The sequence below is a fragment of the Culex quinquefasciatus genome, chromosome 2 (genome assembly GCF_015732765.1).
Source record: "Culex quinquefasciatus strain JHB chromosome 2, VPISU_Cqui_1.0_pri_paternal, whole genome shotgun sequence".
Lineage (NCBI taxonomy): Eukaryota > Metazoa > Arthropoda > Insecta > Diptera > Culicidae > Culex > Culex quinquefasciatus.
The window spans coordinates 7,694,090-7,706,140 of NC_051862.1; the positions used below are offsets into that span (position 1 = coordinate 7,694,090).

A 12,051-nucleotide genomic window follows, 5' to 3' on the forward strand; every position below is an offset into this window, starting at 1 on the left:
ACAGGTACACACACACTGTACCTGTTGTACTTCGACCGCGGCACCGTCAAACTTCAAGACCTGCGGCGGACTAAGGCGTTGGACGGTTTTTGGGTAAACTGGCGGTTCTACTCAAAGAACCCGTCGGACGCAGCACAATGCCACCGTTGCCAGAAATTCGGCCACGGCTCGCGGAACTGCAACCTCCCGCCCGCTGTGTGAAGTGCGGTGAAACACACCTCTCTGAGGCGTGCACTGCCGTGCAAGGCGGACCTGGGGGACAAGGCAGAGCAAACCAAGGCGCGCATCAAGTGCGCGAACTGCGGCGGTAACCATACCGGTAATTACCGCGGATGCGTCGCGCGGAAGTCCTACCTCGAGGAGCAGGAAAAGAGGAAGAAGAAAGCAGCAGCGTCCCATCCTCCTCAGCGAAGTACGAGCGCAGCCGTTCCTGCAGCTGGCCAGCGTACGGTTCCAGCGGACAACCCAGCGTTCCCTCCTGGATGGGGGCGGTCGTTTGCGAGCGTGGTCGCTGCCGGTAGCGGCGATGCGACCCAGCAAGGAGTCACCGCGGAAGATCTCTTCACCCTGCCGGAGTTCTTTGCTCTCGCGGGGGAGATGATGACGCGGTTTCGGACCTGCCGTAACAAGGCGGAGCAATTTCTGGCCCTCGGGGAGCTGATGATCAAGCACATCTATAAAGGATAAAAATTGTGATCTAGTTTTAAGCTTTCTCTATTTCTATCCCCTTTCCCTTGCAATTTTAGTAAGTTTTTTTTCTTATCTTTTTCTTACTTTCGGTAACCCCTTAACTATAAGCAACAATTGTTCCAAAATGGATTATGATGTAACACACAGCTGAAAGGAACTCCAAAACTCTGTTATTTATTTCAAAAGAACTTATTGTATATTGATAATTCACCAATAAAACCGAATTGAATTGAAAAGATAATAGCTGAACTTCACTGGATTTTACGGGAATTTTTCAAATTTCACGAATTTCACGCTATCTGCGAAATCGTAAAAAATCACTAACCCTAATGATTTTGTTGGATTAAGTCCATTTTAGAAATATTGTAAGATTTAGTTATCTTCAAAAACGATCGTTATTGTTATCGAACCTTGATAATTTTATCGTTAACAAGCTTGAAAAACATGTGTAAGCGGCATTTCTGTAGTATTATTTTCATGGAAAAGGTTTTCTCAGCAAGGCACAGTCAATCAAAAAAGAATAACAGTTCCATCGCTCATAACATGTTTCAGCATTTTTCCTTAAAATCCCTAGTTTCAACTGCCGTTTATCAAACCACGCACTCGACAACTTTTCTCAGTAAAAGAAGAAATCTTCAAGTGGATTCCACCCGGTAAATGCAACTATACATCGTACGACAAACGACGGAATGTGGTTCTGCGGTATAAGAAGGAAAAAAAAAGTACGAATTTCCACTCACTGTCACTATACGAAAACCTCTTGAGCTAGCAGTAGTGTAGGTAATAAGAACTGGGTGGTTCACCACATATCTCATACATAATTCCCGCCCAGGAGAGGCAAAAGCACGCCGGCTGAACATGTGCCCTGGGTTGGATCATCCCCACTGCTCGTCGTTCGGATTTCACCGAGAGGTCCTTCTCGAAGCAAATGTGGTGCAACATTTTCCAGAGAAGATGGGAACCTAAACCCACCGACGATATCGTTTTGCCATCAGTGAATAAATGAATTAAGATTAAATAAGATGAATGGGATGCACACGTACACATCATACCACACATACGGAGAGGCGGAGTAAACCAAGGTTACTCTAAGACAGGTTGGGCTGTCTTTGTAAAGTTGTATTAGTGCGAACACGGAGGAAAAAATAAAACGTCAGTTTTCGCATGAAAATTCATTTTTCGAAATTTTTTATCTCCGTGCACAGTTGAAGAGGAACACTGTGACGTCACAAAGTTTGTTTTTCCTTTGAGCTAAGTGGCAGACGGGCGATTTTGAGTTAGTTTTGAGGAATCGGTAACGATATTCCGTCCCATCTTGACTAAAATTATCGCAAAATAGTCGATAATCGTAACGGAAGGTAATTTGCAGCATAATTATTTTATCAGGACATGTTTTAATTTAATCTTTCCTCCAAATCTAGCCTCACGCATTCATCATTGTCGGCTGTTCCTGACCGTCTTCTCCGACTCGGACCGAACCAATCTAAAGGACATATTCCGCGGCAACAACGGGGCGACTTAGGGTGCAAAGTGCATGAATGCACCGGAGTGTACGTAACGTGGCAGGACTCACCCACCGCGGCGTGCATCAACTGCGTCGAAACGGTTCACTTTGTCAACAAGTTCCGGAACCTGTGCAGACAGTCCAATTGAAGTTTTGATCGGGCGACGTTTGGTGGAGTGACCGGGTTTCGTCCGGCACGATGGAAGAGCTTCTCGTATCATGTTAGGAAGTTGCTGGAACCGCAGCAGGAGGAGGATGTTGGCGTAAGTCGTTACTTGCCGGAGACGGTGTTTGTGAAGAGTCAACAAGGAGCGGCCAAGGCTGGGTTCGAGTGGGAGGACGTGGAAGAGATGGTGGACATTAAGCAGGAGGTTGGCAGCGATGACGAGGATGATGTTGAAGAAGGCATGGAGGAGGGATGCGACGATAATGGTGCTCCGCGACAGAAAAGAACACGAGTCAACTGAGAGTTGGATTAACTTATGCTGGCCAAAGCAATTCATAGACGTTCGGTGCTGAGGAATGCAAATCAGGATGGTCACTGGCAGTCGTACCAGCGAGATCGTGCTTGCCACAGAAACTTGCCACGGAACTGAACAAGGACAAACTGAAGAAAATGAGGTGCAGCTTGATCGACATTTCAAGCATTCGCCAGCGGAGCAAATTTGACTACTTCTATAAAATGTGGATCAAAAATTCCCGACCAGCTCAGGCAACCGGGTCCACTTCACCACCGCAAACATCTGCCCGAAGAAGTGGAACCACTTCCCGCCAACAATCACATGCAGCTCACCCAGCTGGTCCACGACCGGAAGTCAACTGGAACCGGTCCCATCGGGACCACTCCGTTCTGGCCAAACGGGACGAAGCGTTCGACGAGGTGACCCGCGAGCTGGGCATGTCGATGCCGGAGTTGAAGCACCACTGGCGTACGCATGGCGGCAAAATGGCCACCAAAATCAACAACACAATCGCGGCCATCATCTCGAACCCGGTAGAGGTTGAAAGGATGGACAGTCGCATGCAGGAGGTCAAAGATAAGTAGACCCAGGTCGGGCCGGAAGATTACATCGAAGATGGTAAGGCCGGCGGCGTGATTTCATGCATTACTAGCAAGTCCATCTGCAATTGAGACTGCATAGCCGAATCCCGCAGGACGAAGTTAAATCCAAATCGAAGAAGAGCATCCACCAAATCCGTCTCGTCGAAGGTGACACTGAAGGGGCGGTCCGCGGTCTATCCAGACTCCGAGCTGGTCGAAGTCGCGCACGTCTAAAAGCGGGACAAGAAGTAAAAACTGTTGTACTCTTACTGCAGTCGAAAATTAAATCAATTTATTTATATTTTTGTAATAAAGAAATCCTCATTTAATTCTTTCAACAAGTGTATGTATCTGCTTTTTATTCCTTTAATCCAGTTTATCTCAAAAATCACCGTTTAATTTAAAATTATTCAAATTTTCATTCAATTTCGTATACTATCCATAAGAAACGAGAGCGTTGTGACGTCATCACTTGAAGCATCGCAAATGTTGACACTTTTTTGCTTACTAATACTAAACCAACACGTTTTCAGCCCAACCTTTCTTACAGTAACCTTGGGAGTAAACTGATCCAAGTTCCATCTTTTTTTGCAGACCTCAATTGGGGAGGAATCCCTGAAGGAGGATCGGTTTCACTTGGAATGATGAGAAGAGGTGACGTGAAAAGCACTCATCTTCTCCGGTTGCATCGGAAAGAGCGATAGAGAGAGAGACTATAGAGACTAGGTTAGGTATCTTTTGTACGAAATGAGTCCGTCGTTGGGGAACAGAGTATGATGGATGGGTGCCCTCTTTTGGATGATATGAGCGATTTTGTGTGTGATGAGTTATTGAAGCCACCACAATCAACAGATGATTAATATAAACTTTGTTGAAAAATAGGTGGCAAAAAAGACTTCTTCAAAGTTTCCAAAGTGATTTTTTCAAATATTTACAAAGCCATTTATTTTTCAACAATCGCAAAATCTCTTTCCATAATTTTTCAAGTCAAACCAAACCGATTCACTCAACCCCAGTACGGCTTCTTGTAGAACTGTCCACCGTAGTAGTGATCGTCCTTCACGACGACCGGACGCGCCTGCTCCACGTAAACCGGGTAGGGCTTGGCCACCTCGACGATCTTCTTGTGCAGCACCGGAACGCTCACCTCGACGGGATAAGGCACAGGGCGATCAACAGCCACATGAACCTTCTTCTCAACGAACACGGGAACTTTCTTCTCCACGATGACGGGCACGTGCTTCTCCACGTGGACCGGATAGGGGACCTTCACCGCCACGGGGACGTGCTTCTCGACGGTCACCGGAACGGCGTGGTGCTGCTCGTACACCAGGGACGGTTCCTCGTAGTGGAAGTTGTGGCCGATTTCGATGATTCCGCGCTTGTCCTTCTTAGACTCCTCGGCGGGTGCTCCGGACGCTACGGCGATGGCCACGGCCAAGACGATGAACAGCTTGGGGAAACAAGAGAGATTAGTACTAGTTGAAGAATAAATGAATCACAAAACGCTTACCTTCATTTTCAAGCGAGTTTAGTTGTTTAACGGTTGAAGAACCACAAACGAATGATACTGGCTCGATGGAGAGGGGCCAGGTTTTATAGTCCATCGTAGCCCGGTAGTGAGTTCAAATATTTTGTGAATTAGTTTTTCATATATGTTTGACCCTGAAAAATGGCAAAACAAGCTATCGATTGGGCTTTTTACCAAAAAAAAGAAGAGGAGACAGACTGATTAAATCGCTCGGTTGATACGGTTCACCGAGCTCATTGAACCGGCTTTTACGCACATTCCATTCCTTGTGGAATTCTTTAAATAAGGCTAGTACAAATATTTTCAAAAGTTTTTGTCTCCTCCCCATTCAAAATCGGCTCGAAAAATCAGGAAGCAAAAAAATATTTTTCCAAAAAACTTCGAATTTCAATGGAAATTCAAGTGCAATCGGCTGAAATCAATTTAAAATGAATTCTTCTGCGCTTATCATTTTTAACATGTTTGGGCCTATTCAAAAATCTTAGAATTTTTTATAATTTTCGATGTACAGTACCGTAAAAGAAAATTTTGCGTTATAATTTTTGATTTCCTCAAATCATACCTTTTTTTGAAAACTAATGATTGCAAAACAACTTAACCCTCTACAACCCAACCCCGCCTTTAGACGGGCTTGATTTAAAAAAACGCCAAAAATCCATTTTCAACCTATTTTTGATCTTCAAAAAGCATTGGAAAGAAGAACTCTTAAAATTTTAGAAAATTTATGGGTTGGAAGTTTGTCTTGTTTTATGTGACTTTGCCAATGTTCTAAAAAATGTCATTTTTTGAGGGTCAACTTTGGCTGTAGTGTCACAGACTATGCCTCTACGCATTTTGTTACATTTTAAATGATAATGGTGCCATTTTATAGCAGAAAATGTCAAAAACAGGCAAAAAATTTAAAAAAGTGACTATAAAAATATGAAAAAAATTAGATAGGCAAAATGTAATTAGGTGGTAGAATAGGCCAAATACTACCGAAAACAAACATAAATGCAAATCAAAATACTAAAGATGAAACAAGAAAAACATAAAACTAGAGAAGTAAAGTTTTTTGTAGAACAAAGGTTGCTCAAAATGACCTCATAACACGGGAAAAAGAAAAAAAAATTGGCCAGTAGGGGGTTAACTTTACTGCACTGGGATCGAAGTAGGCTGCGTGGCGGTTCCAATTTCAAAATACAAAAGTTAAAAAAAAACTTGCAGCGGCGAAATTTGATATCAGGGTATTTAATTTCAATCAACAAAAATAATAACAATACAATTTGAACCAAAACAAAATAAGAATAAATTAAATATACACATCTTTGAAAGTTTTCTTTGTTTTTCTTTCTAAAAACTAAGATATCTTATTTGCAACGCTAGTTCATCTATTTGCTTACTTGAAGCAACCTACTAAAATAAATTTTAAAAGATAAATATTATTTAATATCATTTTTTTTTCTTTTTGGTTTGGCACAATTGTTGATTATCAGGAAAATTTAGGAAAAAAATTACACTATAAAAAATATATTCACAAAGGTCGTATCTAAGAAGTTTTTAATAGGAAATTGCAGGGAATTTTCTCAGCTATTCAAATATATTGTTTAAAGAACGGACGCTATTTAAAAATAAAATTAAAAATGGACTGTTTTTGAAAAAAATGCCACAACTTATAAACGGTGTTTTTTTTTTTTAATAAGAAAGTTATTTTCGATTGCAAATACTATTTTAATGATTTTTAGAAATGTTTATGATGGAAATTGCAGTACATTTCAAAAGGCATTATTTTTTCATAAATTTTTAACTTGGTCAATAAAAGTCTGAATTATTTAAAAATTAAATGAAAATCGAAGAGGTTAAGTTAAAATAATCGAGTTTTTTAGAATTTTAAAAATATGTAAATTTTCAGAGTGTAACCAATTTTTCTGAATTATTCTCATTATAACCAACCACTTCGGCTAGAAATTTCCTTTTTATGTTTCAGATTATGGAACATTTATCTAGTTTTTCCTACTTTTTTTTCTAATAGAAATTTACAACACTGTCAAATGAACTAGACCAACTTGTGTCATAGCCCAAAAGATGGCATTTTTTTGTAATCGAAAACATATCTACATTTGGCAATTTAAAAAAAAAGTTTTGCGCATTTAATTTTTATCTGTGCTCTGGCTAAAGTCGATATGGGGGGAAATAAAAAAAATATATAAATAAATTACAAGCCAGAATTTCAACATTTCAATGAAAAAGTTGTTGAAAATGCATTATAAACTAGTCCGGCAATCATTAGGCTGGTACAAATATTACTCCACCAATTCAAATAAAACCTGGTTTCAGTGACTGAAAAAAAAAAGAATTTGAGATTAAAATAGTGTAATATATTATTTTTTGTGTAATTTTTGATGAACAATTTAGATAAAACATCTCTAATGAATTTCACCTTTTAAAATATAAATTTTGTAAAAATTAAAATGAATTATAAATAGTATTACACCATCAAATTGACAACCATCCAAAATTTAACTTCTTTTCACTTTGAACCTATATTTTGATGCTGTTTTTTTGCTTTTTTATTTAAATCATACATTATTTAATATTAAGGTTAATCAGAGTGAATGATTTGTTACGATTTAGGTCAAATCGATGATCTTTCTCATGCATAGAACATTATGATTGCATTTTACGATTTTTTTCAAAATGGATGTAAATCATTTCATATTTAAAATTCATAATGAATTTTTCTCAGTTACAAAACGATGCTTTGTGCTATCTTGTTTTAAAAAGGAATCCCACAGCTAGCTTATTACAAGAAAGCATATAAGTATCGAAATTACAACATAATTCTGAAGTTTTCCAATCCAATAAATATAAAAAATTTACTCAAAAGTTAGTTATTCACTCCATAACAATCGCTAACAATCTGCAAATCAAACAACAAAGCACGTACGGCCAACTAAGATGACACCTCGTACAACTGCATCGTGTTGCTCGCCCAATAAAGAAAGAGCAAAAAAAAAGAAGTCTCCTCTGATTGAATATTCAACATGCAACGCGTTATCCCGATTCTTCCTCCCACCACCACCACCCCGCGCCCTACCCTTTCTCGCAGGTCCAAGCAGGCCAGAATATTCATAATTTGCACCACCCTCTCTCTATGAGAAACAATAGAGGGAGGACAACAAAAAAAGGGTCCCGAAAGGTACACCCGGCGATGGACAAAGTTTTTAAGCGTTTCTCTTTGTGCTTTGACCGCCATTTTTTTTCTATTTTTTTGTTTTATGCTTTCGAGGTCAGGAAGTGCTCTCCGGAACCGACACCGACATCGGGAGAGGACAAATGCCGGTACTGGTTTTTTGGGGGGAGGGGGACGTGTCCTTTTTTTTCTTTCCACGGGGTATGAAAAGGTCGTGAGAACAATAGGAGAAAAAAGGGGGTGGAAAATTGTTGCATCTAGTCGAGAAGAGGAGACCTATCGGATGCAGATTCGTCGGAATGTGACTTTGAAACAAGCTTTGAATAGAGAATTTCCAAAGAGGCTGCAATGGATGGGTATCAGATTTTAAAAGTCTAAACAAGAGTGTGCACGTGGATGTGGTTGAGTGAAAATCAGTTTGTTGTTTGTTGTTTGTTGTTTGTTGTTTGTTGTTTGTTGTTTGTTGTTTGTTGTTTGTTGTTTGTTGTTTGTTGTTTGTTGTTTGTTGTTTGTTGTTTGTTGTTTGTTGTTTGTTGTTTGTTGTTTGTTGTTTGTTGTTTGTTGTTTGTTGTTTGTTGTTTGTTGTTTGTTGTTTGTTGTTTGTTGTTTGTTGTTTGTTGTTTGTTGTTTGTTGTTTGTTGTTTGTTGTTTGTGTTGTTTGTTGTTTGTTGTTTGTTGTTTGTTGTTTGTTGTTTGTTGTTTGTTGTTTGTTGTTTGTTGTTTGTTGTTTGTTGTTTGTTGTTTGTTGTTTGTTGTTTGTTGTTTGTTGTTTGTTGTTTGTTGTTTGTTGTTTGTTGTTTGTTGTTTGTTGTTTGTTGTTTGTTGTTTGTTGTTTGTTGTTTGTTGTTTGTTGTTTGTTGTTTGTTGTTTGTTGTTTGTTGTTTGTTGTTTGTTGTTTGTTGTTTGTTGTTTGTTGTTTGTTGTTTGTTGTTTGTTGTTTGTTGTTTGTTGTTTGTTGTTTGTTGTTTGTTGTTTGTTGTTTGTTGTTTGTTGTTTGTTGTTTGTTGTTTGTTGTTTGTTGTTTGTTGTTTGTTGTTTGTTGTTTGTTGTTTGTTGAAAGGAATAAGAAGATATAAAAAAACTGAATTCTTTTTTTCCATCCCAAGCACAGATTTGAAATCAAATCGTTTCATTTCAGTCCATTGAGCTGAAGAGTACCAACATTTTGTCCGGTTCAAAATCTTCCCCTCTGGCCACCAATACCGATGGGACCAATTCCGGGTTTCAAAAGAAACCACAAGAATGACAAAACATGTCAGTTCAGTTTCTTGTGCTCCAGCAATAGCATCCAGCAGCATCCGGCCAACGTGAACCACAGATACGAACCCCGAATGATGGACACTTTTTTCGGTGCACGACATTTTCGGTTGCATCCTCAAGAGGCAAAACTGTCCTCGGGAAGTGATTCGAGTCCCAAAAAAGAGTAAATATCCCCACACAAGAAGAGATGGCGTTGTTTCGAGTGAGCCCCCGAATGGCGTCAACCAGCACTACACGTCACAGCACTCGTCTCCTGAATGGTCAATTTAATTTCTATCGTCTTCCGTCATGTGATTCTTTCCTCCTCCTTTTCATACAAAACTCAATAAAGACGACGTCGACGATGATGATGAATTTCGATGGACTGCTGCGTCGGCATCCGGTCCAGAGTCCAGAGTCCTGGCCATTCCCGAAAGTGTTACGGAACGAAATTGGAGAATTTTGAGGTCAGGCACGGAGGAATGTGAACCTTCTACCCGGTGCATACCAAAATTGTGGGACTTCTTGCACCCATTGCGGATGATGGACTTCGAGTTGGAATTTGAAGTGCGAGAGAGAAAAAAGCATCCGAGCGTGTTTCTGTGGCATTATTGGTTTGCGGTGAATGTATACTTTTAGGCGCAGCAACAATGCAAGTTTCGATGCATGCTTGTTAGGAACCGTCCTATTTTTCATTTTTTATGTTTTTTGTTAAATATGGGAGTATTTTTTCAACAACAAAAAAATAAAAATCGGTTGAAATCTATTCCCAATATTTTTTCCATTGTTACTAATCAGTCACTTTCATCTCTATAAAAAATAGTATTGGATCAAAACATTCTTATATTCAAGTTTTGATAATATCACTTGAAAATTGAAACAAAGCTCATTTTTCGGTAAATACTATAGAAAACAGAACTCCAATGCTCTTGTAAATTTTCTACAAAACATGATATAATTCATTAAACTTGAATAAAAAACATTTTTTACTATGGTTAAAGAAAATAAAAAAACACATGATTAATTTAGTAGCTAATATTTATATATTTTTTTATTTCAATTACACAGCAAAAAAATTCTGTGTAAAATCGCATGCAAAAGCATGCACATCACCTTTGTGAGCAAAAGCATGTAATATTGTATGAGAAAACGTGTTCACAAAAAGCATGTACGGGAGAAAAAAAATTTTGCACACCCCAAAAATAACATCAATATGGTGAGAGTCATATTCAGATTACCAAGTCCGCGCCCCAACCATCTCGGCTATCTCGCCGCTGTAAATATGGCTGGATCAACACCGATGTAGCTGTAGGTTCCCATATGGATTAAGCATCGGTGACAAATAATGTTACTTGGGTATATACATCGTATACAGATAATTCGGTATACGACGTAGGGGAAACCTGCTGGTACATCGGCGTTGAAAGAAAATTGTTCAAGACGGTGGGATAGCCGAGATGTTTGGGGCGCGGACTTGGTAGTCTGAAAATGACTCTCACTAGATTGATGTTATTTTCAAGAAATGCAAAATCTATTTTTATTTCTTTTGTACATACTTTTTAAGTACACGTTTTCTCATACAATATTACATGCTTTTGCTCACAAAGGTAATGTGCATGCTTTTGCATGCGATTTTACTCAGAAATTTTTTTGCTGTGTAGTGTTATTTTTTGAGAAACAATTGAAAAAATTGGTGGCAAGAAAAAAAAATTACTTTTTTTAATTATATCAGCGCTTCACAATATTTTTTTTAAACTTTTTTTTTATTTACCAAAACCAAAGCATGGGAAAAGTTATAACTCAGGATTATTAAACATCAATAAGGCCGTTGCAAATATTTGTTTTAAGTTAAGTTAAGAGCAAAGTCGAGAGGGGGGCAAAAAAATAAAAAAAAATATAAAAAAATGAAATTACAAGCCTAGGTTTCAACATTTGGATGCAAAAAGTGTTTTGAAATGCATTTTACACGCGTCTAGTTGCTTTCCAATCATTAGTTTTCAAAATATGGAGATATTGACGGAATTTTTTTTTTGCGAAAAAAAAACTTTTCATTGGTATTTCATGAAAATTTTAAATGTTTTCAAAAGAGCTCAAACATGCTAAATATGGTTATAAACGCAGGAAAATGCATTTTAACTGGTTTTCAGTTGAATAAACTTTAATTTTCATGAAATTTTTGAAGTTTTTCGAAAAAATATTTTTTTTGCCCCCTGACTGGCCGACTTTGAAAAGGGGGGGGGTGGCGACATAAACTTTGAAAAATGTTTGCTACGGCCTAAATTACATGTTTTAACTAGTTCAACATTCTATTACAGAAGGCAAACTCAACTGAACATTATAAAAATAATGTAAACAAAACCACGTTCATGCACGTCATGTAAAACAGTTTATTGATAACTGCACTGATAACTCTTTCAAATAAAGTATTAAAATTAATAAAATTAGAAAAAGAAAAACTTTTAGGCTAACTTTTGCTATCAACATTCAACATAAATATTGAAAACGTGGTTTCCTATTTAATTTTTTAAATTTTTCTCGAATATAACCCCGTAACTACTCTTAATTTTCCTCAGAATTTTCAAATCCAATTTTTTTTCTTGTCCTTCTTTTTATTGTTGAGCTCGAATTGTTTTTTTTTTTTTGCCTTTTTTCGGCACCCTTCGCAAACGTCAAACCATACAAAATTGCAGCCGGATCTTTACCGGGAGAGATCCGGCAGCAATCTGTACTGATTTGCCGTTTGCTGAGGGTGCCGAAAAGTTTGGTTGCTTGCAAAAGACAATAGCAACTCTTAAGTTCATCTAGATTATTTAAATTAAATATGTTGGTAAGCTAACAGGCAATCAATCACTCAAATTTTACTAAATCACGAA

The 12,051-nt window shown here is 38.3% G+C and overlaps 1 protein-coding gene across 1 annotated transcript; it reads right to left on the reverse strand.

Moving 5' to 3' along the window:
• Positions 1–4,211: 4,211 nt before the first annotated feature.
• Positions 4,212–4,785, reverse strand: LOC6037446. The gene is made up of 2 exons (XM_001847307.2): positions 4,750–4,785; positions 4,212–4,689 (listed from the first exon to the last, which is right to left on the reverse strand). The coding sequence occupies exons 1-2, from the start codon at positions 4,753–4,755 to the stop codon at positions 4,243–4,245; spliced, it is 453 nt and encodes a 150-aa protein (XP_001847359.2). The 5' UTR covers positions 4,756–4,785; the 3' UTR covers positions 4,212–4,242.
• Between the last annotated feature and the right edge of the window lie 7,266 nt (positions 4,786–12,051).